At 63.5% G+C, this 27540-nt stretch overlaps 1 protein-coding gene across 1 annotated transcript in view; it reads right to left on the bottom strand.

The window, feature by feature from the left end:
• SLC27A5 (solute carrier family 27 member 5) overlaps nucleotides 1-27540 on the bottom strand; it is a 38860-nt gene that overhangs the window by 5620 nt on the left and 5700 nt on the right. The window contains exon 3 of the mRNA XM_060186494.1: nucleotides 9047-9205. Coding sequence (XP_060042477.1) covers nucleotides 9047-9205 — 159 coding nt within the window. The remainder of the gene's footprint in view (nucleotides 1-9046; nucleotides 9206-27540) is intronic.

Raw genomic sequence — 27540 nt, 5'->3', positions numbered from 1 at the left:
GACTGTGGGCGCTCTGGCGTGGGAAATGACTGTGGTGCTCTGGCGTGGGAAATGACTGGTGCTCTGGCGTGGGAAATGACTGTGGGCGCTCAGCCATGGGAAATGACTGTGGTGCTCTGGCGTGGGAAATGACTGTGATGCTCTGGCGTGGGAAATGACTGTGGACGCTCTGGCGTGGGAAATGACTGTGGGCGCTCTGGCGTGGGTGGCAAATGACTGTGGTGCTCTGGCGTGGGAAATGACTGTGGGCGCTCTGGCGTGGGAAATGACTGTGGGCGCTCTGGCGTGGGAAATGACTGTGGGCGCTCTGGCGTGGGAAATGACTGTGATGCTCTGGCGTGGGAAATGACTGTGGACGCTCTGGCGTGGGAAATGACTGTGGTGCTCTGGCGTGGGAAATGACTGTGGTGCTCTGGCGTGGGAAATGACTGTGGTGCTCTGGCGTGGGAAATGACTGTGGTGCTCTGGCGTGGGAAATGACTGTGGTGCTCTGGCGTGGGAAATGACTGTGGGCGCTCTGGCGTGGGAAATGACTGTGGGCGCTCTGGCGTGGGTGGCAAATGACTGTGGTGCTCTGGCGTGGGAAATGACTGTGGGCGCTCTGGCGTGGGAAATGACTGTGGGCGCTCTGGCGTGGGAAATGACTGTGGGCGCTCTGGCGTGGGAAATGACTGTGGGCGCTCTGGCGTGGGAAATGACTGTGGGCGCTCTGGCGTGGGAAATGACTGTGGTGCTCTGGCGTGGGAAATGACTGTGGTGCTCTGGCGTGGGAAATGACTGTGGGCGCTCAGCCGTGGGAAATGACTGTGGCGCTCTGGCGTGGGAAATGACTGTGGCGCTCAGCCGTGGGAAATGACTGTGGGCGCTCTGGCGTGGGAAATGACTGTGGGCGCTCTGGCGTGGGAAATGACTGTGGGCGCTCTGGCGTGGGAAATGACTGTGGGCGCTCTGGCGTGGGAAATGACTGTGGGCGCTCTGGCGTGGGAAATGACTGTGGGCGCTCTGGCGTGGGAAATGACTGTGGGCGCTCTGGCGTGGGAAATGACTGTGGGCGCTCTGGCGTGGGAAATGACTGTGGGCGCTCTGGCGTGGGAGATGACTGTGGGCGCTCTGGCGTGGGAAATGACTGTGGGCGCTCAGCCATGGGAAATGACTGTGGTGCTCTGGCGTGGGAAATGACTGTGATGCTCTGGCGTGGGAAATGACTGTGGACGCTCTGGCGTGGGAAATGACTGTGGTGCTCTGGCGTGGGAAATGACTGTGGCGCTCTGGCGTGGGAAATGACTGTGGCGCTCTGGCGTGGGAAATGACTGTGGCGCTCTGGCGTGGGAAATGACTGTGGTGCTCTGGCGTGGGTGGGAAATGACTGTGGGCGCTCTGGCGTGGGTGGTAAATGACTGTGGGCGCTCTGGCGTGGGAAATGACTGTGGTGCTCAGCCGTGGGTAATGACTGTGGTGCTCAGCCGTGGGTAATGACTGTGGGCGCTCTGGCGTGGGAAATGACTGTGGGCGCTCTGGCGTGGGAAATGACTGTGGGCGCTCTGGCGTGGGAAATGACTGTGATGCTCTGGCGTGGGAAATGACTGTGGGCGCTCTGGCGTGGGAAATGACTGTGGTGCTCTGGCGTGGGAAATGACTGTGGTGCTCTGGCGTGGGAAATGACTGTGGTGCTCTGGCGTGGGAAATGACTGTGGGCGCTCTGGCGTGGGAAATGACTGTGATGCTCTGGCGTGGGAAATGACTGTGATGCTCTGGCGTGGGAAATGACTGTGGTGCTCTGGCGTGGGAAATGACTGTGGGCGCTCAGCCGTGGGAAATGACTGTGGCGCTCTGGCGTGGGAAATGACTGTGGTGCTCAGCCGTGGGAAATGACTGTGGGCGCTCTGGCGTGGGAAATGACTGTGGGCGCTCTGGCGTGGGAAATGACTGTGATGCTCTGGCGTGGGAAATGACTGTGGGCGCTCTGGCGTGGGAAATGACTGTGATGCTCTGGCGTGGGAAATGACTGTGATGCTCTGGCGTGGGAAATGACTGTGGTGCTCTGGCGTGGGAAATGACTGATGCTCTGGCGTGGGAAATGACTGGTGCTCTGGCGTGGGAAATGACTGTGGGCGCTCTGGCGTGGGAAATGACTGTGGTGCTCAGCCGTGGGTAATGACTGTGGTGCTCAGCCGTGGGTAATGACTGTGGGCGCTCTGGCGTGGGAAATGACTGTGGGCGCTCTGGCGTGGGAAATGACTGTGGGCGCTCTGGCGTGGGAAATGACTGTGATGCTCTGGCGTGGGAAATGACTGTGGGCGCTCTGGCGTGGGAAATGACTGTGATGCTCTGGCGTGGGAAATGACTGTGGTGCTCTGGCGTGGGAAATGACTGTGGTGCTCTGGCGTGGGAAATGACTGTGGGCGCTCTGGCGTGGGAAATGACTGTGATGCTCTGGCGTGGGAAATGACTGTGGTGCTCTGGCGTGGGAAATGACTGTGGTGCTCTGGCGTGGGAAATGACTGTGGGCGCTCAGCCGTGGGAAATGACTGTGGCGCTCTGGCGTGGGAAATGACTGTGGTGCTCAGCCGTGGGAAATGACTGTGGGCGCTCTGGCGTGGGAAATGACTGTGGGCGCTCTGGCGTGGGAAATGACTGTGGGCGCTCTGGCGTGGGAAATGACTGTGGGCGCTCTGGCGTGGGAAATGACTGTGGGCGCTCTGGCGTGGGAAATGACTGTGGGCGCTCTGGCGTGGGAAATGACTGTGGGCGCTCTGGCGTGGGAAATGACTGTGGGCGCTCAGGCGTGGGAAATGACTGTGGGCGCTCAGCCGTGGGAAATGACTGTGGGCGCTCAGCCGTGGGAAATGACTGTGGGCGCTCTGGCGTGGGAAATGACTGTGGGCGCTCAGCCATGGGAAATGACTGTGGTGCTCTGGCGTGGGAAATGACTGTGATGCTCTGGCGTGGGAAATGACTGTGGACGCTCTGGCGTGGGAAATGACTGTGGTGCTCTGGCGTGGGAAATGACTGTGGTGCTCTGGCGTGGGAAATGACTGTGGTGCTCTGGCGTGGGAAATGACTGTGGTGCTCTGGCGTGGGAAATGACTGTGGTGCTCTGGCGTGGGAAATGACTGTGGTGCTCTGGCGTGGGAAATGACTGTGGTGCTCTGGCGTGGGAAATGACTGTGGGCGCTCTGGCGTGGGTGGCAAATGACTGTGGGCGCTCTGGCGTGGGAAATGACTGTGGGCGCTCTGGCGTGGGAAATGACTGTGGGCGCTCTGGCGTGGGAAATGACTGTGGGCGCTCTGGCGTGGGAAATGACTGTGGGCGCTCTGGCGTGGGAAATGACTGTGGGCGCTCTGGCGTGGGAAATGACTGTGGGCGCTCAGCCGTGGGAAATGACTGTGGGCGCTCTGGCGTGGGAAATGACTGTGGGCGCTCTGGCGTGGGAAATGACTGTGGGCGCTCTGGCGTGGGAAATGACTGTGGGCGCTCTGGCGTGGGAAATGACTGTGGGCGCTCTGGCGTGGGAAATGACTGTGGGCGCTCTGGCGTGGGAAATGACTGTGGGCGCTCAGCCGTGGGAAATGACTGTGGTGCTCTGGCGTGGGAAATGACTGTGGGCGCTCTGGCGTGGGAAATGACTGTGGGCGCTCTGGCGTGGGAAATGACTGTGGGCGCTCAGCCGTGGGAAATGACTGTGGGCGCTCTGGCGTGGGAAATGACTGTGGGCGCTCTGGCGTGGGAAATGACTGTGGGCGCTCTGGCGTGGGAAATGACTGTGGGCGCTCAGCCGTGGGAAATGACTGTGGGCGCTCTGGCGTGGGAAATGACTGTGGGCGCTCAGCCGTGGGAAATGACTGTGGGCGCTCTGGCGTGGGAAATGACTGGGCGCTCAGCCGTGGGAAATGACTGTGGGCGCTCAGCCGTGGGAAATGACTGTGGTGCTCTGGCGTGGGAAATGACTGTGGGCGCTCTGGCGTGGGAAATGACTGTGGTGCTCTGGCGTGGGAAATGACTGTGGGTGCTCTGGCGTGGGAAATGACTGTGGGTGCTCTGGCGTGGGAAATGACTGTGGGTGCTCTGGCGTGGGAAATGACTGTGGTGCTCTGGCGTGGGAAATGACTGTGGGCGCTCTGGCGTGGGAAATGACTGTGATGCTCTGGCGTGGGAAATGACTGTGGTGCTCTGGCGTGGGAAATGACTGTGGGCGCTCAGCCGTGGGAAATGACTGTGGCGCTCTGGCGTGGGAAATGACTGTGGTGCTCAGCCGTGGGAAATGACTGTGGGCGCTCTGGCGTGGGAAATGACTGTGGGCGCTCTGGCGTGGGAAATGACTGTGGGCGCTCTGGCGTGGGAAATGACTGTTGGCGCTCTGGCGTGGGAAATGACTGTGGGCGCTCTGGCGTGGGAAATGACTGGGCGCTCAGCCGTGGGAAATGACTGTGGGCGCTCTGGCGTGGGAAATGACTGTGGGCGCTCTGGCGTGGGAAATGACTGTGGGCGCTCAGCCGTGGGAAATGACTGTGGGCGCTCTGGCGTGGGAAATGACTGTGGGCGCTCTGGCGTGGGAAATGACTGTGGGCCCTCAGCCGTGGGAAATGACTGTGGGCGCTCTGGCGTGGGAAATGACTGGGCGCTCAGCCGTGGGAAATGACTGTGGGCGCTCAGCCGTGGGAAATGACTGTGGTGCTCTGGCGTGGGAAATGACTGTGGCGCTCAGCCGTGGGAAATGACTGTGGGTGCTCTGGCGTGGGAAATGACTGTGGGTGCTCTGGCATGGCTCTCTTCTTCTGTTTGATGTGAAACTGACTCCTGGGTGTGGGCAGATAGCACAGTGGTTCTGCAAAGAGAGTCAGTCCTGAGGCTCCAAAGTCCCAGGTTCAATCCCCTGCACCACTATAAGGCAGAGCTGAGCAAAACTCTTGTAAAAACAAAACAAAAGGGACTCGGGCGGTAGCACAGCGGGTTAAACGCACGTGGCTCAAAGCGCAAGGACTGGCGTAAGGATCCTGGTTCGAGCCCCCGGCTCCCCACCTGCAGGGGAGTCGCTTCACAGGCGGTGAAGCAGGTCTGCAGGTGTCTGTCTTTCTCTCCCCCTCTCTGTCTCCCCCTCCTCTCCATCTCTCTCTGTCCTATCCAACAATGAACATCAACAATGGCAATAATAATAACCACAACGAGGCTACAACAACAAGGGCAACAAAGGGGGGAAAATGGCCTCCAGGAGTGGTGGATTCATGGTGCAGGCACTGGGCCCAGCAGTAACCCTGGAGGAAAAAAAATAAAAATAATTTTTAGAAAAAGGGACTCAGGCGGTAGCGCAATGGGTTAAGTGCAGGTGGCGCAAAACGCAAGGACCGGCGTAACGTAAGGATCCCGGTTCAAGCCCCCAGAGCAGGTCTGCAGGTGTGTCTGTCTTTCTCCCCCCCCCTGTCTTCCCCTCCTCTCTCCATTTCTCTCTGTCCTGTCCAACAACAACATCAATAATAACTACAACAATAAAACAAGGGCAACAAAAAGGAAAATAAATATAAAAAATTAAAAAAAGAGAAAATGACCACCAAAAGTGGTGGATTGTCACGCAGACACCAAGCTCCAGTGGTCACCCTGATGTCAATAAAGTGAAACAAAAGTAATAATTGGCCAATAAGGCAGCTGAGTCGCTGCTTTGCCATGTGCCTGACCCAGATTTGCGCCCACCCCACCACCCCAGGAAGCATTCTCTCTCTCTCCTCTGTCTCTGTTTGAAAGGCCATCCTGGAGTAGTGGCACCTCAGTGGTGACCAAAATGTAAGTATCAGGGGTGGAGTGTGATGGCGCCTGAGCAGGGCACTGAACTTGGAAACACAACATCCTGAGTTCAATCCCTGTGACCCCGGGGACAGTGACGCTCTCATCTTTGCTCTCTTCTGTCTCAGTGGACAGACGCCTGCCTGAGGCTCTGAGGTTCCTGGCTCAGTGCCCAGCACCACCATCACCCAGAGCTGAACAGTGCTTACGGAAAAATTAAGTCTGCCAGGAGTGACGGACTGATGCAGGCTGCAAGCCCCAGTGACTTAAATTCCTGGACTTCACACTAGGGGTTCCGAGTTTGATGCCTGAATCGAACGTCCCAGAGTGATGCTCCGATTCTGTGTCACAAGTGTCGATAAATCCTAAAAAAATAATCTAGTCGGGTGGCAGCGCAGCCAGCAGGTTAAACGCACGTGGCGCAGAGCGCAAGGACCGGCGTAAGGATCCTGGTTCGAGCCCCCGGCTCCCCACCTGCAGGGGAGTCGCTTCACGGGCGGTGAAGCAGGTCTGCAGGTGTCTGTCTGTCTCTCCCCCTCTCTGTCTTCCCCTCCTCTCTCCATCTCTCTCTGTCCTATCCAACAGTGACGACATCAATAACAACAACAATAATAACGACAACAATAAAACAAGGGCAACAAAAAATAATCTAGCGGGGCTGGGTGGTGGTGCACCTAGTTGAGCACACAAGTTACAGTGCGCAAGGACCCAGGTTTGAGCCCCTAGTACCCACATGTAGGGGGGAAAGCTTTGTGAGATATGAAGCAGGTCTGCAGGTGTCTGTCTCTCTCTCCCTATCACCCCTTCTGTTTTCCATCTACACCATGCCTCGGCCTCGCGTGAGCTTAATGTGCAGCTTGGCGATACGAGAATCCGGCATGAAGCCCAGCCAGTCTATCTTGGCGTTACTCTCGATCGCACCCTGTCATTTCACGAACATCTCATAAAAACTACAGCAAAGGTGGGCGCGAGGAATAACATCATTGCAAGACTGGCCAGCTCCTCATGGGGCGCGAGCGCTTCCACACTGCGATCATCCTCTCTGGCATTATGCTATTCCACTGCAGAATACTGTGCCCCAGGATGGTTCCGTAGCCCCCATGTCCACTCGGTCGATTCCAAATTATATTCCTCCATGAGGATCATTTCTGGAACCATCCGTTCCACCCCAGTTCCATGGCTGCCAGTTCTTAGCAACATCGCCCCGCCAGATATTCGTCGGGATGCGGCATCATCTAAGTTCATTTCCCACGTCTACGCTCAACCAGACCTGCCAATATACGCGGATATCTTCGCCCACCCTGTCCAACGCTTGACGTCTCGTCATCCAATCTGTTCTCCTACGCCTACACTGAACTTCTCTGTTCCAGTCTCTTGGAAACAGAGTTGGCAGTCAGCTGAGGTCAAGAACAAACACCTCATCACAGACCCCTGCAAGCGTCAACCCGGCTTTGACCTAGCACGTTATGATTGGGCCCTCCTCAATCGCTATCACAGACCCTGCGAGCGTCCACCCAGCTTTGACCTAGCACGTTGTGATTGGGCCCTCCTCAATCGCTATCGAACAGGCCATGGCCGGTTCGCCGCTATGTTCCATCGCTGGGGAGCCAGAGACGACCCGAACTGCCCCTGCGGCTCCAGACAGACTATGACCCACATAGTCAACGACTGCCACCTCTCCAGATTCAAAGGAGGTCTCGAAACTTTACATCAGGCTCAACCTGACGCTGCTGACTGTTGAAGGGCAAACGCTAGAAGAAGAAGAACCCCTTCCCTCTTGATTTCTAGCTGTCTAAAAATCTAGTGTTTAAGGTCCCAGGGTCAAGCTCCTAGTCCCACCTGGTGTTCTCCCTTCGCCCTCGATTTCTTGGTCTCTATCCAAAATAACATAACCTTTTCTGAAATCTTTTTATAATTTTTTAAAATATTCATTTTCCCTTTTTGTCACCCTTGTTGTTTTATTGTTGTAGTTATTATTGTTATTGATGTCTTCATTGTTGGATAGGACAGAGAGAAATGGAGAAGGGGGGAGACAGAGGGGGAGAGAAAGATAACACCCCAGGGCAGGGAGGCAGCTCTCAGACAGGACAACTGTTGCCCACGAAGCACACGGGAGGCACGGGGAAAGGTCGGATGCTGTGTGTCTCTCCATCAGGATGGAAAAGCAGCAGGGAGTGGACTGGGAGACAGAGCACCTGGTAGAGGACGCAGGTTCAAGCCCCTGGTCACCACGTGGCAACAGCATGCAGAGCAGAAACTTCCCGAGTGGTGAAATAGTGCTGTGGTGTCTCTCCTCTCTGTCTCTCTCACTCACTACCTGAAAGAAAAGCAGAGTTCACCCAAAGCGGTTGGATCCTGCAGCACAAAGTCCCACTGGGGAAGAGAAAGGTCCAGTGAGCAGCTGGTAGACACGTAAAGAGAGTCGGCAGAGGGCAGAGCAGTGGTTGAGCTTACACATGGCCGTGTGCAAGGTCCTGGGTTCAGGCCCCTGCTCCCCACCTGCAGGGGAGAAGCAGGTGTCTCCATCTCCCTCTCCCTATGGTTTCTCTGTCTCTATTAAATAAATGGAGATTTTTAAAAGGCAATTGGAAGAGGACTGCATGGCGGTGCCTTGCTATGTGCGTGACCAGGGTGGCCCCTGCTGCCCACCTGCAGACCGTTTGGACTCTTCATGAACGGTGAAGCTGGTGCCTCTCTCCCTATCTCCCTCTCCCTCTCAAGATCTCTCTGTCCAATCCAAACAAAATAGAGTGGTGGATTTGTAGTGTTGGCACTGAGCTACAGTGATAACCCTGTTGGCCGTAAGAGGGGGAGGGTAGATAGCATAATGGTTATGCCTGGGGCTCCAATGTCCCAGGTTCAATCTCCCGCACCACCATCAGCCAGAGCTGAGCAGGGCTCTGGCCAGGAGAGAATTAGAAGAGATGATACGTCAACTACAGCAAGATGCTGACACTGGCGGAAGCTGGGCCGGTGGGTCCGTGAGAATCCATGATTCTGCTTTAACCAGAGCGCTGCTCAGCTCTGGGATCAACCCTGGACTTTGGGGCTACGGATGTTTACCGTCCCGAGACCGTGGACTGTCCCGGTCGGCCGCCTCCGGGTCTGGGCCGAGCACAGCCTTGGCCACTGGCGCTGGTCCAGCTGGCCGGGGCACAGCACTCTGCGTCCTTCCCAAGGTCAGCGTGCTGCGGGGTCAGGGGTCCGGACACGAGACCCCTGGACCCCCGTGCCCTGCAGGTGGACGGGCCCTGGATGGGCAGGGCTTACCGAGCTCCAGGCAGCCAAGGACCCCGATGACCAGCCCCATCACGTGGTACAGAGGCAGCACGCAGTACACCACATCCTCGGCCGTGACCCCGCACAGGGGCAGCAGGCTGCACATACTGCGCACACGTCTGTGCGTGAGGATCACCGGCTTGGGGAGCCCTGGGGACAGACGGGTGTGGAGGGGCGGCCGGAGCGGCAGGGCTCTTGGAGGTGGCCCCTTTGGGGACTGGCCTGGTGGCTGCAGAGGCCACTCCGCAGAGCCCAGGAAACCCCCCCCCGTAAACGTCCACCCCACAGAGGCTGGGTTCACACGACCTCAGGCCACATGAAGGTCAGAGTGCCCATGAGGGGCCAGGTGGGTGGGGTCTCAGGGGGTCACAGTCAGACTGCTACAAGTCAGGGTCACAAGGCAGGGTGGTACAGTGGGGGGGTCAGGGTCACACACGCAGCATGGGCACAGGGGCAGGGCAACAGCATGGGCAAAGGGGCAGGGCACTAGCATGGGCACAGGGGCAGGGCACCAGCATGGGCACGGGCAGGGCACTAGCATGGGCACGGGCAGGGCACTAGCATGGTCACGGGCAGGGCACTAGCATGGGCACAGGGGCAGGGCACTCAGATGTGCACAGGGGCAGGGCACTAGCATGGGCACAGGGGCAGGGCACTAGCATGGGCACATGGGCAGGGCACTCAGCATGGGCACAGGGGCAGGTCACTCAGCATGGACACGGGCAGGGCACAGCATGGGAACAGGGGCAGGGCACTAGCATGGGCACAGGGGCAGGGCACCAGCATGGGCACAGGGGCAGGTCACTCAGCATGGACACGGGCAGGGCACAGCATGGGCACAGGGGCAGGTCACTCAGCATGGACACGGGCAGGGCACAGCATGGGCACAGGGGCAGGGCACAGCATGGGCACAGGGGCAGGGCACCAGCATGGGCACAGGGGCAGGGCACAGCATGGGCACAGGAGCAGGGCACCAGCATGGGCACAGGGGCAGGTCACTAGCATGGGCAAAGGGGCTGGGCACTAGCATGGGCACAGGGGCAGGGCACAGCATGGGCACAGGGGCAGGGCACTAGCATGGGCACAGGGGCAGATCACTCAGCATGGGCACAGGGGCAGGGCACTAGCATGGGCACAGGGGCAGGGCACCAGCATGGGCACAGGGGCAGGGCACAGCATGGGCACAGGGGCAGGTTACTCCGCATGGGCACAGGGGCAGGGCACAGCATGGGCACAGGGGCAGGTCACAGCATGGGCACAGGGGCAGGGCACAGCATGGGCACAGGGGCAGGTCACTCAGCATGGGCACAGGGGGAGGTCACTCAGCATGGGCACAGGGGCAGGGCACTAGCATGGGCACAGGGGCAGGGCACTCAGCATGGGCACAGGGGCAGGGCACTAGCATGGGCACAGGGGCAGGGCACAGCATGGGCACAGGGGCAGGTCACTCAGCATGGGCACAGGGGCAGAGCACAGCATGGGCACAGGAGCAGGGCACCAGCATGGGCACAGGGGCAGGTCACTAGCATGGGCACAGGGGCTGGGCACTAGCATGGGCACAGGGGCAGGGCACTAGCATGGGCACAGGGGCAGGGCACTAGCATGGGCACAGGGGCAGGTCACTCAGTATGGGCACAGGGGCAGGGCACTAGCATGGGCACAGGGGCAGGGCACAGCATGGACACAGGGGCAGGTCACTAGCATGGGCACAGGGGCAGGTTACTCAGCATGGGCACAGGGGCAGGGCACAGCATGGGCACAGGGGCAGGTTACTCCGCATGGGCACAGGGGCAGGGCACAGCATGGGCACAGGGGCAGGGCACTAGCATGGGAACAGGGGCAGGTCACTAGCATGGGCACAGGGGCAGGGCACTCAGCATGGGCACAGGGGCAGGGCACAGCATGGGCACAGGGGCAGGTCACAGCATGGGCACGGGCAGGGCACAGCATGGGCACAGGGGCAGGGCACTAGCATGGGAACAGGGGCAGGTCACTAGCATGGGCACAGGGGCAGGGCAGTAGCATGGGCACAGGGGCAGGTCACTCAGCATGGGCACAGGGGCAGGTCACTCAGCATGGGCACAGGGGCAGGGCACAGCATGGGCACAGGGGCAGGGCACAGCATGGGCACAGGGGCAGGGCACTAGCATGGACACAGGGGCAGGGCACAGCATGGGCACAGGGGCAGGGCACTAGCATGGACACAGGGGCAGGGCACAGCATGGGCACAGGGGCAGGGCACAGCATGGACACAGGGGCAGGGCACTAGCATGGACACAGGGGCAGGGCACAGCATGGGCACAGGGGCAGGTCACTAGCATGGACACAGGGGCAGGGCACTAGCATGGGCACAGGGGCAGGGCACTAGCATGGGCACAGGGGCAGGTTACTCAGCATGGGCACAGGGGCAGGGCACAGCATGGGCACAGGGGCAGGGCACTAGCATGGGCACAGGGGCAGGGCACTAGCATGGGCACAGGGGCAGGGCACAGCATGGACACAGGGGCAGGTCACTAGCATGGGCACAGGGGCAGGTCACTAGCATGGGCACAGGGGCAGGTTACTCAGCATGGGCACAGGAGCAGGGCACAGCATGGGCACCGGGGCAGGTTACTCCGCATGGGCACAGGGGCAGGTCACTCAGCATGGGCACAGGGGCAGGTCACAGCATGGGCACAGGGGCAGGGCACAGCATGGGCACAGGGGCAAGGCACAGCAGGGCACAGGGGCAGGTCACTAGCATGGGCACAGGGGCAGGGCACTCAGCATGGGCACAGGGGCAGGTCACTCAGCATGGACACAGGGGCAGGTCACTAGCATGGGCACAGGGGCAGGGCACTAGCATGGGCACAGGGGCAGGGCACAGCATGGGCACAGGGGCAGGGCACAGCAGGGCACAGGGGCAGGGCACTAGCATGGGCACAGGGGCAGGGCACTAGCATGGGCACAGGGGCAGGGCACTAGCATGGGCACAGGGGCAGGGCAACAGCATGGGCACAGGGGCAGGGCACAGCAGGGCACAGGGGCAGGGCACTAGAATGGGCACAGGGGCAGGGCACTCAGCATGGGCACAGGGGTAGGTCACCAGCATGGGCACAGGGGCAGGGCAAAGGGGCAGGGCACAGCATGGGCACAGGGGCAGGTCACTCAGCATGGGCACAGGGGCAGGGCACTAGCATGGGCACAGGGGCAGGGCAACAGCATGGGCAAAGGGGCAGGGCACTAGCATGGGCACAGGGGCAGGGCACCAGCATGGGCACAGGGGCAGGGCACTAGCATGGGCACGGGCAGGGCACTAGCATGGTCACAGGGGCAGGGCACTAGCATGGGCACAGGGGCAGGGCACTCAGATGTGCACAGGGGCAGGGCACCAGCATGGGCACAGGGGCAGGGCACTAGCATGGGCACATGGGCAGGGCACTCAGCATGGGCACAGGGGCAGGTCACTCAGCATGGACACGGGCAGGGCACAGCATGGGAACAGGGGCAGGGCACTAGCATGGGCACAGGGGCAGGGCACCAGCATGGGCACAGGGACAGGTCACTAGCATGGGCACAGGGGGAAGTCACTCAGCATGGGCACAGGGGCAGGGCACTAGCATGGGCACGGGCAGGGCACTCAGCATGGGCACAGGGGCAAGGCACAGCATGGGCACAGGGGCAGGGCACTAGCATGGGAACAGGGGCAGGTCACTCAGTATGGGCACAGGGGCAGGGCACTAGCATGGGCACAGGGTCAGGTCACTAGCATGGGCACAGGGGCTGGGCACTAGCATGGGCACAGGGGCAGGGCACAGCATGGGCACAGGGGCAGGGCACTAGCATGGGCACAGGGGGAGGGCACTAGCATGGGCACAGGGGCAGGTTACTCAGCATGGGCACAGGGGCAGGGCACAGCATGGGCACAGGGGCAGGGCACTAGCATGGGCACAGGGGCAGGGCACTAGCATGGGCACAGGGGCAGGGCACAGCATGGACACAGGGGCAGGTCACTAGCATGGGCACAGGGGCAGGGCACTCAGCATGGGCACAGGGGCAGGGCACTCAGCATGGGCACAGGGGCAGGGCACTAGCATGGGAACAGGGGCAGGTCACTAGCATGGGCACAGGGGCAGGGCACTAGCATGGGCACAGGGGCAAGGCACAGCATGGGCACAGGGGCAGGGCACTCAGCATGGGCACAGGGGCAGGGCACAGCATGGGCACAGGGGCAGGGCACTCAGCATGGGCACAGGGGCAGGGCACTAGCATGGGAACAGGGGCAGGTCACTAGCATGGGCACAGGGGCAGGGCACTAGCATGGGCACAGGGGCAGGGCACAGCATGGGCACAGGGGCAGGGCACTAGCATGGGCACAGGGGCAGGTCACTAGCATGGGCACAGGGGCAGGGCACAGCATGGGCACAGGGGCAGGGCACTAGCATGGGCACAGGGGCAGGGCACTCAGCATGGGCACAGGGGCAGGGCACTCAGCATGGGCACAGGGGCAGGGCACTAGCATGGGCACAGGGGCAGGGCACAGCATGGGCACAGGGGCAGGGCACTAGCATGGGCACAGGGGCAGGGCACTAGAATGGGCACAGGGGCAGGTCACCAGCATGGGCACAGGGGCAGGGCAAAGGGGCAGGGCACAGCATGGGCACAGGGGCAGGTCACTCAGCATGGGCACAGGGGCAGGGCACTAGCATGGGCACAGGGGCAGGGCAACAGCATGGGCAAAGGGGCAGGGCACTAGCATGGGCACAGGGGCAGGGCACCAGCATGGGCACAGGGGCAGGGCACTAGCATGGGCACGGGCAGGGCACTAGCATGGTCACAGGGGCAGGGCACTAGCATGGGCACAGGGGCAGGGCACTCAGATGTGCACAGGGGCAGGGCACCAGCATGGGCACAGGGGCAGGGCACTAGCATGGGCACATGGGCAGGGCACTCAGCATGGGCACAGGGGCAGGTCACTCAGCATGGACACGGGCAGGGCACAGCATGGGAACAGGGGCAGGGCACTAGCATGGGCACAGGGGCAGGGCACCAGCATGGGCACAGGGACAGGTCACTAGCATGGGCACAGGGGGAAGTCACTCAGCATGGGCACAGGGGCAGGGCACTAGCATGGGCACAGGGGCAGGTCACTCAGCATGGGCAAAGGGGCAGGGCACTAGCATGGGAACAGGGGCAGGTCACTCAGTATGGGCACAGGGGCAGGGCACTAGCATGGGCACAGGGTCAGGTCACTAGCATGGGCACAGGGGCTGGGCACTAGCATGGGCACAGGGGCAGGGCACAGCATGGGCACAGGGGCAGGGCACTAGCATGGGCACAGGGGCAGGGCACTAGCATGGGCACAGGGGCAGGTTACTCAGCATGGGCACAGGGGCAGGGCACAGCATGGGCACAGGGGCAGGGCACTAGCATGGGCACAGGGGCAGGGCACTAGCATGGGCACAGGGGCAGGGCACAGCATGGACACAGGGGCAGGTCACTAGCATGGGCACAGGGGCAGGTTACTCAGCATGGGCACAGGAGCAGGGCACAGCATGGGCACCGGGGCAGGTTACTCCGCATGGGCACAGGGGCAGGTCACTCAGCATGGGCACAGGGGCAGGTCACAGCATGGGCACAGGGGCAGGGCACAGCATGGGCACAGGGGCAGGGCACTCAGCATGGGCACAGGGGCAGGGCACTAGCATGGGCACAGGGGCGGGGCACTAGCATGGGCACAGGGGCAGGGCACAGCATGGGCACAGGGGCAGGGCACTAGCATGGGCACAGGGGCAGGGCACAGCATGGGCACAGGGGCAGGGCACAGCATGGACACAGGGGCAGGTCACAGCATGGGCACAGGGGCAGGGCACAGCATGGGCACAGGGGCAGGTCATTAGCATGGGAACAGGGGCAGGTCACTAGCATGGGCACAGGGGCAGGGCACTAGCATGGGCACAGGGGCGGGGCACTAGCATGGGCACAGGGGCAGGGCACAGCATGGGCACAGGGGCAGGGCACTAGCATGGGCACAGGGGCAGGGCACAGCATGGGCACAGGGGCAGGGCACAGCATGGACACAGGGGCAGGTCACAGCATGGGCACAGGGGCAGGGCACAGCATGGGCACAGGGGCAGGGCACTAGCATGGGAACAGGGGCAGGTCACTAGCATGGGCACAGGGGCAAGGCACAGCATGGGCACAGGGGCAGGGCACTCAGCATGGGCACAGGGGCAGGTCACTAGCATGGGCACAGGGGCCGGGCACAGCATGGACACAGGGGCAGGTCACTAGCATGGGCACAGGGGCAGGTTACTCCGCATGGGCACAGGGGCAGGTCACTCAGCATGGGCACAGGGGCAGGTCACAGCATGGGCACAGGGGCAGGGCACAGCATGGGCACAGGGGCAGGGCACTCAGCATGGGCACAGGGGCAGGGCACTAGAATGGGAACAGGGGCAGGTCACTAGCATGGGCACAGGGGCAGGGCACAGCATGGACACAGGGGCAGGTCACAGCATGGGCACAGGGGCAGGGCACAGCATGGGCACAGGGGCAGGGCACTCAGTATGGGCACAGGGGCAGGTCACTAGCATGGGCACAGGGGCAAGGCACAGCATGGGCACAGGGGCAGGGCACTCAGCATGGGCACAGGGGCAGGGCACTAGCATGGGAACAGGGGCAGGTCACTAGCATGGGCACAGGGGCAGGGCACAGCATGGACACAGGGGCAGGTCACTAGCATGGGCACAGGGGCAGGTTACTCAGCATGGGCACAGGGGCAGGGCACAGCATGGGCACAGGGGCAGGTTACTCCGCATGGGCACAGGGGCAGGGCACAGCATGGGCACAGGGGCAGGTCACTCAGCATGGGCACAGGGGCAGGGCACATCATGGGCACAGGGGCAGGGCACTAGCATGGGAACAGGGGCAGGTCATTAGCATGGGCACAGGGGCAGGTCACTAGCATGGGCACAGGGGCAGGTCACTCAGCATGGACACAGGGGCAGGTCACTAGCATGGGCACAGGGGCAGGGCACTCAGCATGGGCACAGGGGCAGGGCACAGCATGGGCACAGGGGCAGGTCACAGCATGGGCACGGGCAGAGCATAGCATGGGCACAGGGGCAGGGCACTAGCATGGGAACAGGGGCAGGTCACTAGCATGGGCACAGGGGCAGGTCACTCAGCATGGGCACAGGGGCAGGTCAATCAGCATGGGCACAGGGGCAGGGCACATCATGGGCACAGGGGCAGGGCACTAGCATGGACACAGGGGCAGGGCACAGCATGGGTACAGGGGCAGGGCACTAGCATGGACACAGGGGCAGGGCACAGCATGGGCACAGGGGCAGGGCAGAGCATGGACACAGGGGCAGGGCACTAGCATGGACACAGGGGCAGGGCACAGCATGGGCACAGGGGCAGGTCACTAGCATGGACACAGGGGCAGGGCACTAGCATGGGCACAGGGGCAGGGCACTAGCATGGGCACAGGGGCAGGTTACTCAGCATGGGCACAGGGGCAGGGCACAGCATGGGCACAGGGGCAGGGCACTAGCATGGGCACAGGGGCAGGGCACAGCATGGACAAAGGGGCAGGTCACTAGCATGGGCACAGGGGCAGGTCACTAGCATGGGCACAGGGGCAGGTTACTCAGCATGGGCACAGGAGCAGGGCACAGCATGGGCACCGGGGCAGGTTACTCCGCATGGGCACAGGGGCAGGTCACTCAGCATGGGCACAGGGGCAGGTCACAGCATGGGCACAGGGGCAGGGCACAGCATGGGCACAGGGGCAGGGCACAGCAGGGCACAGGGGCAGGGCACTAGCATGGGCACAGGGGCAGGGCACTCAGCATGGGCACAGGGGCAGGGCACTCAGCATGGACACAGGGGCAGGTCACTAGCATGGGCACAGGGGCAGGGCACTAGCATGGGCACAGGGGCAGGGCACAGCATGGGCACAGGGGCAGGGCACAGCAGGGCACAGGGGCAGGGCACTAGCATGGACACAGGGGCAGGGCACAGCATGGGCACAGGGGCAGGGCACTAGCATGGGCACAGGGGCAGGGCAACAGCATGGGCACAGGGGCAGGGCACAGCAGGGCACAGGGGCAGGGCACTAGAATGGGCACAGGGGCAGGGCACTCAGCATGGGCACAGGGGTAGGTCACCAGCATGGGCACAGGGGCAGGGCAAAGGGGCAGGGCACAGCATGGGCACAGGGGCAGGTCACTCAGCATGGGCACAGGGGCAGGGCACTAGCATGGGCACAGGGGCAGGGCAACAGCATGGGCAAAGGGGCAGGGCACTAGCATGGGCACAGGGGCAGGGCACCAGCATGGGCACAGGGGCAGGGCACTAGCATGGGCACGGGCAGGGCACTAGCATGGTCACAGGGGCAGGGCACTAGCATGGGCACAGGGGCAGGGCACTCAGATGTGCACAGGGGCAGGGCACCAGCATGGGCACAGGGGCAGGGCACTAGCATGGGCACATGGGCAGGGCACTCAGCATGGGCACAGGGGCAGGTCACTCAGCATGGACACGGGCAGGGCACAGCATGGGAACAGGGGCAGGGCACTAGCATGGGCACAGGGGCAGGGCACCAGCATGGGCACAGGGACAGGTCACTAGCATGGGCACAGGGGGAAGTCACTCAGCATGGGCACAGGGGCAGGGCACTAGCATGGGCACGGGCAGGGCACTCAGCATGGGCACAGGGGCAAGGCACAGCATGGGCAAAGGGGCAGGGCACTAGCATGGGAACAGGGGCAGGTCACTCAGTATGGGCACAGGGGCAGGGCACTAGCATGGGCACAGGGTCAGGTCACTAGCATGGGCACAGGGGCTGGGCACTAGCATGGGCACAGGGGCAGGGCACTAGCATGGGCACAGGGGCAGGGCACTAGCATGGGCACAGGGGCAGGTTACTCAGCATGGGCACAGGGGCAGGGCACAGCATGGGCACAGGGGCAGGGCACTAGCATGGGCACAGGGGCAGGGCACTAGCATGGGCACAGGGGCAGGGCACAGCATGGACACAGGGGCAGGTCACTAGCATGGGCACAGGGGCAGGTTACTCAGCATGGGCACAGGAGCAGGGCACAGCATGGGCACCGGGGCAGGTTACTCCACATGGGCACAGGGGCAGGTCACTCAGCATGGGCACAGGGGCAGGTCACAGCATGGGCACAGGGGCAGGGCACAGCATGGGCACAGGGGCAGGTCACAGCATGGGCACAGGGGCAGGGCACAGCATGGGCACAGGGGCAGGGCACTCAGCATGGGCACAGGGGCAGGGCACTAGCATGGGAACAGGGGCAGGTCACTAGCATGGGCACAGGGGCAGGGCACTAGCATGGGCACAGGGGCAGGGCACAGCATGGGCACAGGGGCAGGGCACTAGCATGGGCACAGGGGCAGGGCACAGCATGGGCACAGGGGCAGGGCACAGCATGGACACAGGGGCAGGTCACAGCATGGGCACAGGGGCAGGGCACAGCATGGGCACAGGGGCAGGGCACTAGCATGGGAACAGGGGCAGGTCACTAGCATGGGCACAGGGGCAAGGCACAGCATGGGCACAGGGGCAGGGCACTCAGCATGGGCACAGGGGCAGGTCACTAGCATGGGCACAGGGGCCGGGCACAGCATGGACACAGGGGCAGGTCACTAGCATGGGCACAGGGGCAGGTTACTCCGCATGGGCACAGGGGCAGGTCACTCAGCATGGGCACAGGGGCAGGTCACAGCATGGGCACAGGGGCAGGGCACAGCATGGGCACAGGGGCAGGGCACTCAGCATGGGCACAGGGGCAGGGCACTAGAATGGGAACAGGGGCAGGTCACTAGCATGGGCACAGGGGCAGGGCACAGCATGGACACAGGGGCAGGTCACAGCATGGGCACAGGGGCAGGGCACAGCATGGGCACAGGGGCAGGGCACTCAGTATGGGCACAGGGGCAGGTCACTAGCATGGGCACAGGGGCAAGGCACAGCATGGGCACAGGGGCAGGGCACTCAGCATGGGCACAGGGGCAGGGCACTAGCATGGGAACAGGGGCAGGTCACTAGCATGGGCACAGGGGCAGGGCACAGCATGGACACAGGGGCAGGTCACTAGCATGGGCACAGGGGCAGGTTACTCAGCATGGGCACAGGGGCAGGGCACAGCATGGGCACAGGGGCAGGTTACTCCGCATGGGCACAGGGGCAGGGCACAGCATGGGCACAGGGGCAGGTCACTCAGCATGGGCACAGGGGCAGGGCACATCATGGGCACAGGGGCAGGGCACTAGCATGGGAACAGGGGCAGGTCATTAGCATGGGCACAGGGGCAAGTCACTAGTATGGGCACAGGGGCAGGTCACTCAGCATGGACACAGGGGCAGGTCACTAGCATGGGCACAGGGGCAGGGCACTCAGCATGGGCACAGGGGCAGGGCACAGCATGGGCACAGGGGCAGGTCACAGCATGGGCACGGGCAGAGCATAGCATGGGCACAGGGGCAGGGCACTAGCATGGGAACAGGGGCAGGTCACTAGCATGGGCACAGGGGCAGGGCAGTAGCATGGGCACAGGGGCAGGTCACTCAGCATGGGCACAGGGGCAGGTCAATCAGCATGGGCACAGGGGCAGGGCACATCATGGGCACAGGGGCAGGGCACTAGCATGGACACAGGGGCAGGGCACAGCATGGGTACAGGGGCAGGGCACTAGCATGGACACAGGGGCAGGGCACAGCATGGGCACAGGGGCAGGTCACTAGCATGGACACAGGGGCAGGGCACTAGCATGGGCACAGGGGCAGGGCACTAGCATGGACACAGGGGCAGGGCACAGCAGGGCACAGGGGCAGGGCACTAGAATGGGCACAGGGGCAGGGCACTCAGCATGGGCACAGGGGTAGGTCACCAGCATGGGCACAGGGGCAGGGCAAAGGGGCAGGGCACAGCATGGGCACAGGGGCAGGTCACTCAGCATGGGCACAGGGGCAGGGCACTAGCATGGGCACAGGGGCAGGGCAACAGCATGGGCAAAGGGGCAGGGCACTAGCATGGGCACAGGGGCAGGGCACCAGCATGGGCACAGGGGCAGGGCACTAGCATGGGCACGGGCAGGGCACTAGCATGGTCACAGGGGCAGGGCACTAGCATGGGCACAGGGGCAGGGCACTCAGATGTGCACAGGGGCAGGGCACCAGCATGGGCACAGGGGCAGGGCACTAGCATGGGCACATGGGCAGGGCACTCAGCATGGGCACAGGGGCAGGTCACTCAGCATGGACACGGGCAGGGCACAGCATGGGAACAGGGGCAGGGCACTAGCATGGGCACAGGGGCAGGGCACCAGCATGGGCACAGGGACAGGTCACTAGCATGGGCACAGGGGGAAGTCACTCAGCATGGGCACAGGGGCAGGGCACTAGCATGGGCACGGGCAGGGCACTCAGCATGGGCACAGGGGCAAGGCACAGCATGGGCACAGGGGCAGGGCACTAGCATGGGAACAGGGGCAGGTCACTCAGTATGGGCACAGGGGCAGGGCACTAGCATGGGCACAGGGTCAGGTCACTAGCATGGGCACAGGGGCTGGGCACTAGCATGGGCACAGGGGCAGGGCACAGCATGGGCACAGGGGCAGGGCACTAGCATGGGCACAGGGGGAGGGCACTAGCATGGGCACAGGGGCAGGTTACTCAGCATGGGCACAGGGGCAGGGCACAGCATGGGCACAGGGGCAGGGCACTAGCATGGGCACAGGGGCAGGGCACTAGCATGGGCACAGGGGCAGGGCACAGCATGGACACAGGGGCAGGTCACTAGCATGGGCACAGGGGCAGGGCACTCAGCATGGGCACAGGGGCAGGGCACTCAGCATGGGCACAGGGGCAGGGCACTAGCATGGGAACAGGGGCAGGTCACTAGCATGGGCACAGGGGCAGGGCACTAGCATGGGCACAGGGGCAAGGCACAGCATGGGCACAGGGGCAGGGCACTCAGCATGGGCACAGGGGCAGGGCACAGCATGGGCACAGGGGCAGGGCACTCAGCATGGGCACAGGGGCAGGGCACTAGCATGGGAACAGGGGCAGGTCACTAGCATGGGCACAGGGGCAGGGCACTAGCATGGGCACAGGGGCAGGGCACAGCATGGGCACAGGGGCAGGGCACTAGCATGGGCACAGGGGCAGGTCACTAGCATGGGCACAGGGGCAGGGCACAGCATGGGCACAGGGGCAGGGCACTAGCATGGGCACAGGGGCAGGGCACTCAGCATGGGCACAGGGGCAGGGCACTCAGCATGGGCACAGGGGCAGGGCACTAGCATGGGCACAGGGGCAGGGCACAGCATGGGCACAGGGGCAGGGCACTAGCATGGGCACAGGGGCAGGGCACTAGAATGGGCACAGGGGCAGGTCACCAGCATGGGCACAGGGGCAGGGCAAAGGGGCAGGGCACAGCATGGGCACAGGGGCAGGTCACTCAGCATGGGCACAGGGGCAGGGCACTAGCATGGGCACAGGGGCAGGGCAACAGCATGGGCAAAGGGGCAGGGCACTAGCATGGGCACAGGGGCAGGGCACCAGCATGGGCACAGGGGCAGGGCACTAGCATGGGCACGGGCAGGGCACTAGCATGGTCACAGGGGCAGGGCACTAGCATGGGCACAGGGGCAGGGCACTCAGATGTGCACAGGGGCAGGGCACCAGCATGGGCACAGGGGCAGGGCACTAGCATGGGCACATGGGCAGGGCACTCAGCATGGGCACAGGGGCAGGTCACTCAGCATGGACACGGGCAGGGCACAGCATGGGAACAGGGGCAGGGCACTAGCATGGGCACAGGGGCAGGGCACCAGCATGGGCACAGGGACAGGTCACTAGCATGGGCACAGGGGGAAGTCACTCAGCATGGGCACAGGGGCAGGGCACTAGCATGGGCACAGGGGCAGGTCACTCAGCATGGGCAAAGGGGCAGGGCACTAGCATGGGAACAGGGGCAGGTCACTCAGTATGGGCACAGGGGCAGGGCACTAGCATGGGCACAGGGTCAGGTCACTAGCATGGGCACAGGGGCTGGGCACTAGCATGGGCACAGGGGCAGGGCACAGCATGGGCACAGGGGCAGGGCACTAGCATGGGCACAGGGGCAGGGCACTAGCATGGGCACAGGGGCAGGTTACTCAGCATGGGCACAGGGGCAGGGCACAGCATGGGCACAGGGGCAGGGCACTAGCATGGGCACAGGGGCAGGGCACTAGCATGGGCACAGGGGCAGGGCACAGCATGGACACAGGGGCAGGTCACTAGCATGGGCACAGGGGCAGGTTACTCAGCATGGGCACAGGAGCAGGGCACAGCATGGGCACCGGGGCAGGTTACTCCGCATGGGCACAGGGGCAGGTCACTCAGCATGGGCACAGGGGCAGGTCACAGCATGGGCACAGGGGCAGGGCACAGCATGGGCACAGGGGCAGGGCACTCAGCATGGGCACAGGGGCAGGGCACTAGCATGGGCACAGGGGCGGGGCACTAGCATGGGCACAGGGGCAGGGCACAGCATGGGCACAGGGGCAGGGCACTAGCATGGGCACAGGGGCAGGGCACAGCATGGGCACAGGGGCAGGGCACAGCATGGACACAGGGGCAGGTCACAGCATGGGCACAGGGGCAGGGCACAGCATGGGCACAGGGGCAGGTCATTAGCATGGGAACAGGGGCAGGTCACTAGCATGGGCACAGGGGCAGGGCACTAGCATGGGCACAGGGGCGGGGCACTAGCATGGGCACAGGGGCAGGGCACTAGCATGGGCACAGGGGCAGGGCACAGCATGGGCACAGGGGCAGGGCACAGCATGGACACAGGGGCAGGTCACAGCATGGGCACAGGGGCAGGGCACAGCATGGGCACAGGGGCAGGGCACTAGCATGGGAACAGGGGCAGGTCACTAGCATGGGCACAGGGGCAAGGCACAGCATGGGCACAGGGGCAGGGCACTCAGCATGGGCACAGGGGCAGGTCACTAGCATGGGCACAGGGGCCGGGCACAGCATGGACACAGGGGCAGGTCACTAGCATGGGCACAGGGGCAGGTTACTCCGCATGGGCACAGGGGCAGGTCACTCAGCATGGGCACAGGGGCAGGTCACAGCATGGGCACAGGGGCAGGGCACAGCATGGGCACAGGGGCAGGGCACTCAGCATGGGCACAGGGGCAGGGCACTAGAATGGGAACAGGGGCAGGTCACTAGCATGGGCACAGGGGCAGGGCACAGCATGGACACAGGGGCAGGTCACAGCATGGGCACAGGGGCAGGGCACAGCATGGGCACAGGGGCAGGGCACTCAGTATGGGCACAGGGGCAGGTCACTAGCATGGGCACAGGGGCAAGGCACAGCATGGGCACAGGGGCAGGGCACTCAGCATGGGCACAGGGGCAGGGCACTAGCATGGGAACAGGGGCAGGTCACTAGCATGGGCACAGGGGCAGGGCACAGCATGGACACAGGGGCAGGTCACTAGCATGGGCACAGGGGCAGGTTACTCAGCATGGGCACAGGGGCAGGGCACAGCATGGGCACAGGGGCAGGTTACTCCGCATGGGCACAGGGGCAGGGCACAGCATGGGCACAGGGGCAGGTCACTCAGCATGGGCACAGGGGCAGGGCACATCATGGGCACAGGGGCAGGGCACTAGCATGGGAACAGGGGCAGGTCATTAGCATGGGCACAGGGGCAGGTCACTAGCATGGGCACAGGGGCAGGTCACTCAGCATGGACACAGGGGCAGGTCACTAGCATGGGCACAGGGGCAGGGCACTCAGCATGGGCACAGGGGCAGGGCACAGCATGGGCACAGGGGCAGGTCACAGCATGGGCACGGGCAGAGCATAGCATGGGCACAGGGGCAGGGCACTAGCATGGGAACAGGGGCAGGTCACTAGCATGGGCACAGGGGCAGGTCACTCAGCATGGGCACAGGGGCAGGTCAATCAGCATGGGCACAGGGGCAGGGCACATCATGGGCACAGGGGCAGGGCACTAGCATGGACACAGGGGCAGGGCACAGCATGGGTACAGGGGCAGGGCACTAGCATGGACACAGGGGCAGGGCACAGCATGGGCACAGGGGCAGGGCAGAGCATGGACACAGGGGCAGGGCACTAGCATGGACACAGGGGCAGGGCACAGCATGGGCACAGGGGCAGGTCACTAGCATGGACACAGGGGCAGGGCACTAGCATGGGCACAGGGGCAGGGCACTAGCATGGGCACAGGGGCAGGTTACTCAGCATGGGCACAGGGGCAGGGCACAGCATGGGCACAGGGGCAGGGCACTAGCATGGGCACAGGGGCAGGGCACAGCATGGACAAAGGGGCAGGTCACTAGCATGGGCACAGGGGCAGGTCACTAGCATGGGCACAGGGGCAGGTTACTCAGCATGGGCACAGGAGCAGGGCACAGCATGGGCACCGGGGCAGGTTACTCCGCATGGGCACAGGGGCAGGTCACTCAGCATGGGCACAGGGGCAGGTCACAGCATGGGCACAGGGGCAGGGCACAGCATGGGCACAGGGGCAGGGCACAGCAGGGCACAGGGGCAGGGCACTAGCATGGGCACAGGGGCAGGGCACTCAGCATGGGCACAGGGGCAGGGCACTCAGCATGGACACAGGGGCAGGTCACTAGCATGGGCACAGGGGCAGGGCACTAGCATGGGCACAGGGGCAGGGCACAGCATGGGCACAGGGGCAGGGCACAGCAGGGCACAGGGGCAGGGCACTAGCATGGACACAGGGGCAGGGCACAGCATGGGCACAGGGGCAGGGCACTAGCATGGGCACAGGGGCAGGGCAACAGCATGGGCACAGGGGCAGGGCACAGCAGGGCACAGGGGCAGGGCACTAGAATGGGCACAGGGGCAGGGCACTCAGCATGGGCACAGGGGTAGGTCACCAGCATGGGCACAGGGGCAGGGCAAAGGGGCAGGGCACAGCATGGGCACAGGGGCAGGTCACTCAGCATGGGCACAGGGGCAGGGCACTAGCATGGGCACAGGGGCAGGGCAACAGCATGGGCAAAGGGGCAGGGCACTAGCATGGGCACAGGGGCAGGGCACCAGCATGGGCACAGGGGCAGGGCACTAGCATGGGCACGGGCAGGGCACTAGCATGGTCACAGGGGCAGGGCACTAGCATGGGCACAGGGGCAGGGCACTCAGATGTGCACAGGGGCAGGGCACCAGCATGGGCACAGGGGCAGGGCACTAGCATGGGCACATGGGCAGGGCACTCAGCATGGGCACAGGGGCAGGTCACTCAGCATGGACACGGGCAGGGCACAGCATGGGAACAGGGGCAGGGCACTAGCATGGGCACAGGGGCAGGGCACCAGCATGGGCACAGGGACAGGTCACTAGCATGGGCACAGGGGGAAGTCACTCAGCATGGGCACAGGGGCAGGGCACTAGCATGGGCACGGGCAGGGCACTCAGCATGGGCACAGGGGCAAGGCACAGCATGGGCAAAGGGGCAGGGCACTAGCATGGGAACAGGGGCAGGTCACTCAGTATGGGCACAGGGGCAGGGCACTAGCATGGGCACAGGGTCAGGTCACTAGCATGGGCACAGGGGCTGGGCACTAGCATGGGCACAGGGGCAGGGCACTAGCATGGGCACAGGGGCAGGGCACTAGCATGGGCACAGGGGCAGGTTACTCAGCATGGGCACAGGGGCAGGGCACAGCATGGGCACAGGGGCAGGGCACTAGCATGGGCACAGGGGCAGGGCACTAGCATGGGCACAGGGGCAGGGCACAGCATGGACACAGGGGCAGGTCACTAGCATGGGCACAGGGGCAGGTTACTCAGCATGGGCACAGGAGCAGGGCACAGCATGGGCACCGGGGCAGGTTACTCCACATGGGCACAGGGGCAGGTCACTCAGCATGGGCACAGGGGCAGGTCACAGCATGGGCACAGGGGCAGGGCACAGCATGGGCACAGGGGCAGGTCACAGCATGGGCACAGGGGCAGGGCACAGCATGGGCACAGGGGCAGGGCACTCAGCATGGGCACAGGGGCAGGGCACTAGCATGGGAACAGGGGCAGGTCACTAGCATGGGCACAGGGGCAGGGCACTAGCATGGGCACAGGGGCAGGGCACAGCATGGGCACAGGGGCAGGGCACTAGCATGGGCACAGGGGCAGGGCACAGCATGGGCACAGGGGCAGGGCACAGCATGGACACAGGGGCAGGTCACAGCATGGGCACAGGGGCAGGGCACAGCATGGGCACAGGGGCAGGGCACTAGCATGGGAACAGGGGCAGGTCACTAGCATGGGCACAGGGGCAAGGCACAGCATGGGCACAGGGGCAGGGCACTCAGCATGGGCACAGGGGCAGGTCACTAGCATGGGCACAGGGGCCGGGCACAGCATGGACACAGGGGCAGGTCACTAGCATGGGCACAGGGGCAGGTTACTCCGCATGGGCACAGGGGCAGGTCACTCAGCATGGGCACAGGGGCAGGTCACAGCATGGGCACAGGGGCAGGGCACAGCATGGGCACAGGGGCAGGGCACTCAGCATGGGCACAGGGGCAGGGCACTAGAATGGGAACAGGGGCAGGTCACTAGCATGGGCACAGGGGCAGGGCACAGCATGGACACAGGGGCAGGTCACAGCATGGGCACAGGGGCAGGGCACAGCATGGGCACAGGGGCAGGGCACTCAGTATGGGCACAGGGGCAGGTCACTAGCATGGGCACAGGGGCAAGGCACAGCATGGGCACAGGGGCAGGGCACTCAGCATGGGCACAGGGGCAGGGCACTAGCATGGGAACAGGGGCAGGTCACTAGCATGGGCACAGGGGCAGGGCACAGCATGGACACAGGGGCAGGTCACTAGCATGGGCACAGGGGCAGGTTACTCAGCATGGGCACAGGGGCAGGGCACAGCATGGGCACAGGGGCAGGTTACTCCGCATGGGCACAGGGGCAGGGCACAGCATGGGCACAGGGGCAGGTCACTCAGCATGGGCACAGGGGCAGGGCACATCATGGGCACAGGGGCAGGGCACTAGCATGGGAACAGGGGCAGGTCATTAGCATGGGCACAGGGGCAAGTCACTAGCATGGGCACAGGGGCAGGTCACTCAGCATGGACACAGGGGCAGGTCACTAGCATGGGCACAGGGGCAGGGCACTCAGCATGGGCACAGGGGCAGGGCACAGCATGGGCACAGGGGCAGGTCACAGCATGGGCACGGGCAGAGCATAGCATGGGCACAGGGGCAGGGCACTAGCATGGGAACAGGGGCAGGTCACTAGCATGGGCACAGGGGCAGGGCAGTAGCATGGGCACAGGGGCAGGTCACTCAGCATGGGCACAGGGGCAGGTCAATCAGCATGGGCACAGGGGCAGGGCACATCATGGGCACAGGGGCAGGGCACTAGCATGGACACAGGGGCAGGGCACAGCATGGGTACAGG

The sequence above is a fragment of the Erinaceus europaeus genome, chromosome 2, assembly GCF_950295315.1.
Source record: "Erinaceus europaeus chromosome 2, mEriEur2.1, whole genome shotgun sequence".
Classification (NCBI taxonomy): domain Eukaryota; kingdom Metazoa; phylum Chordata; class Mammalia; order Eulipotyphla; family Erinaceidae; genus Erinaceus; species Erinaceus europaeus.
Note: the sequence above shows the minus strand (reverse complement) of the source record. Positions and strands in the feature narration are given on the sequence as shown.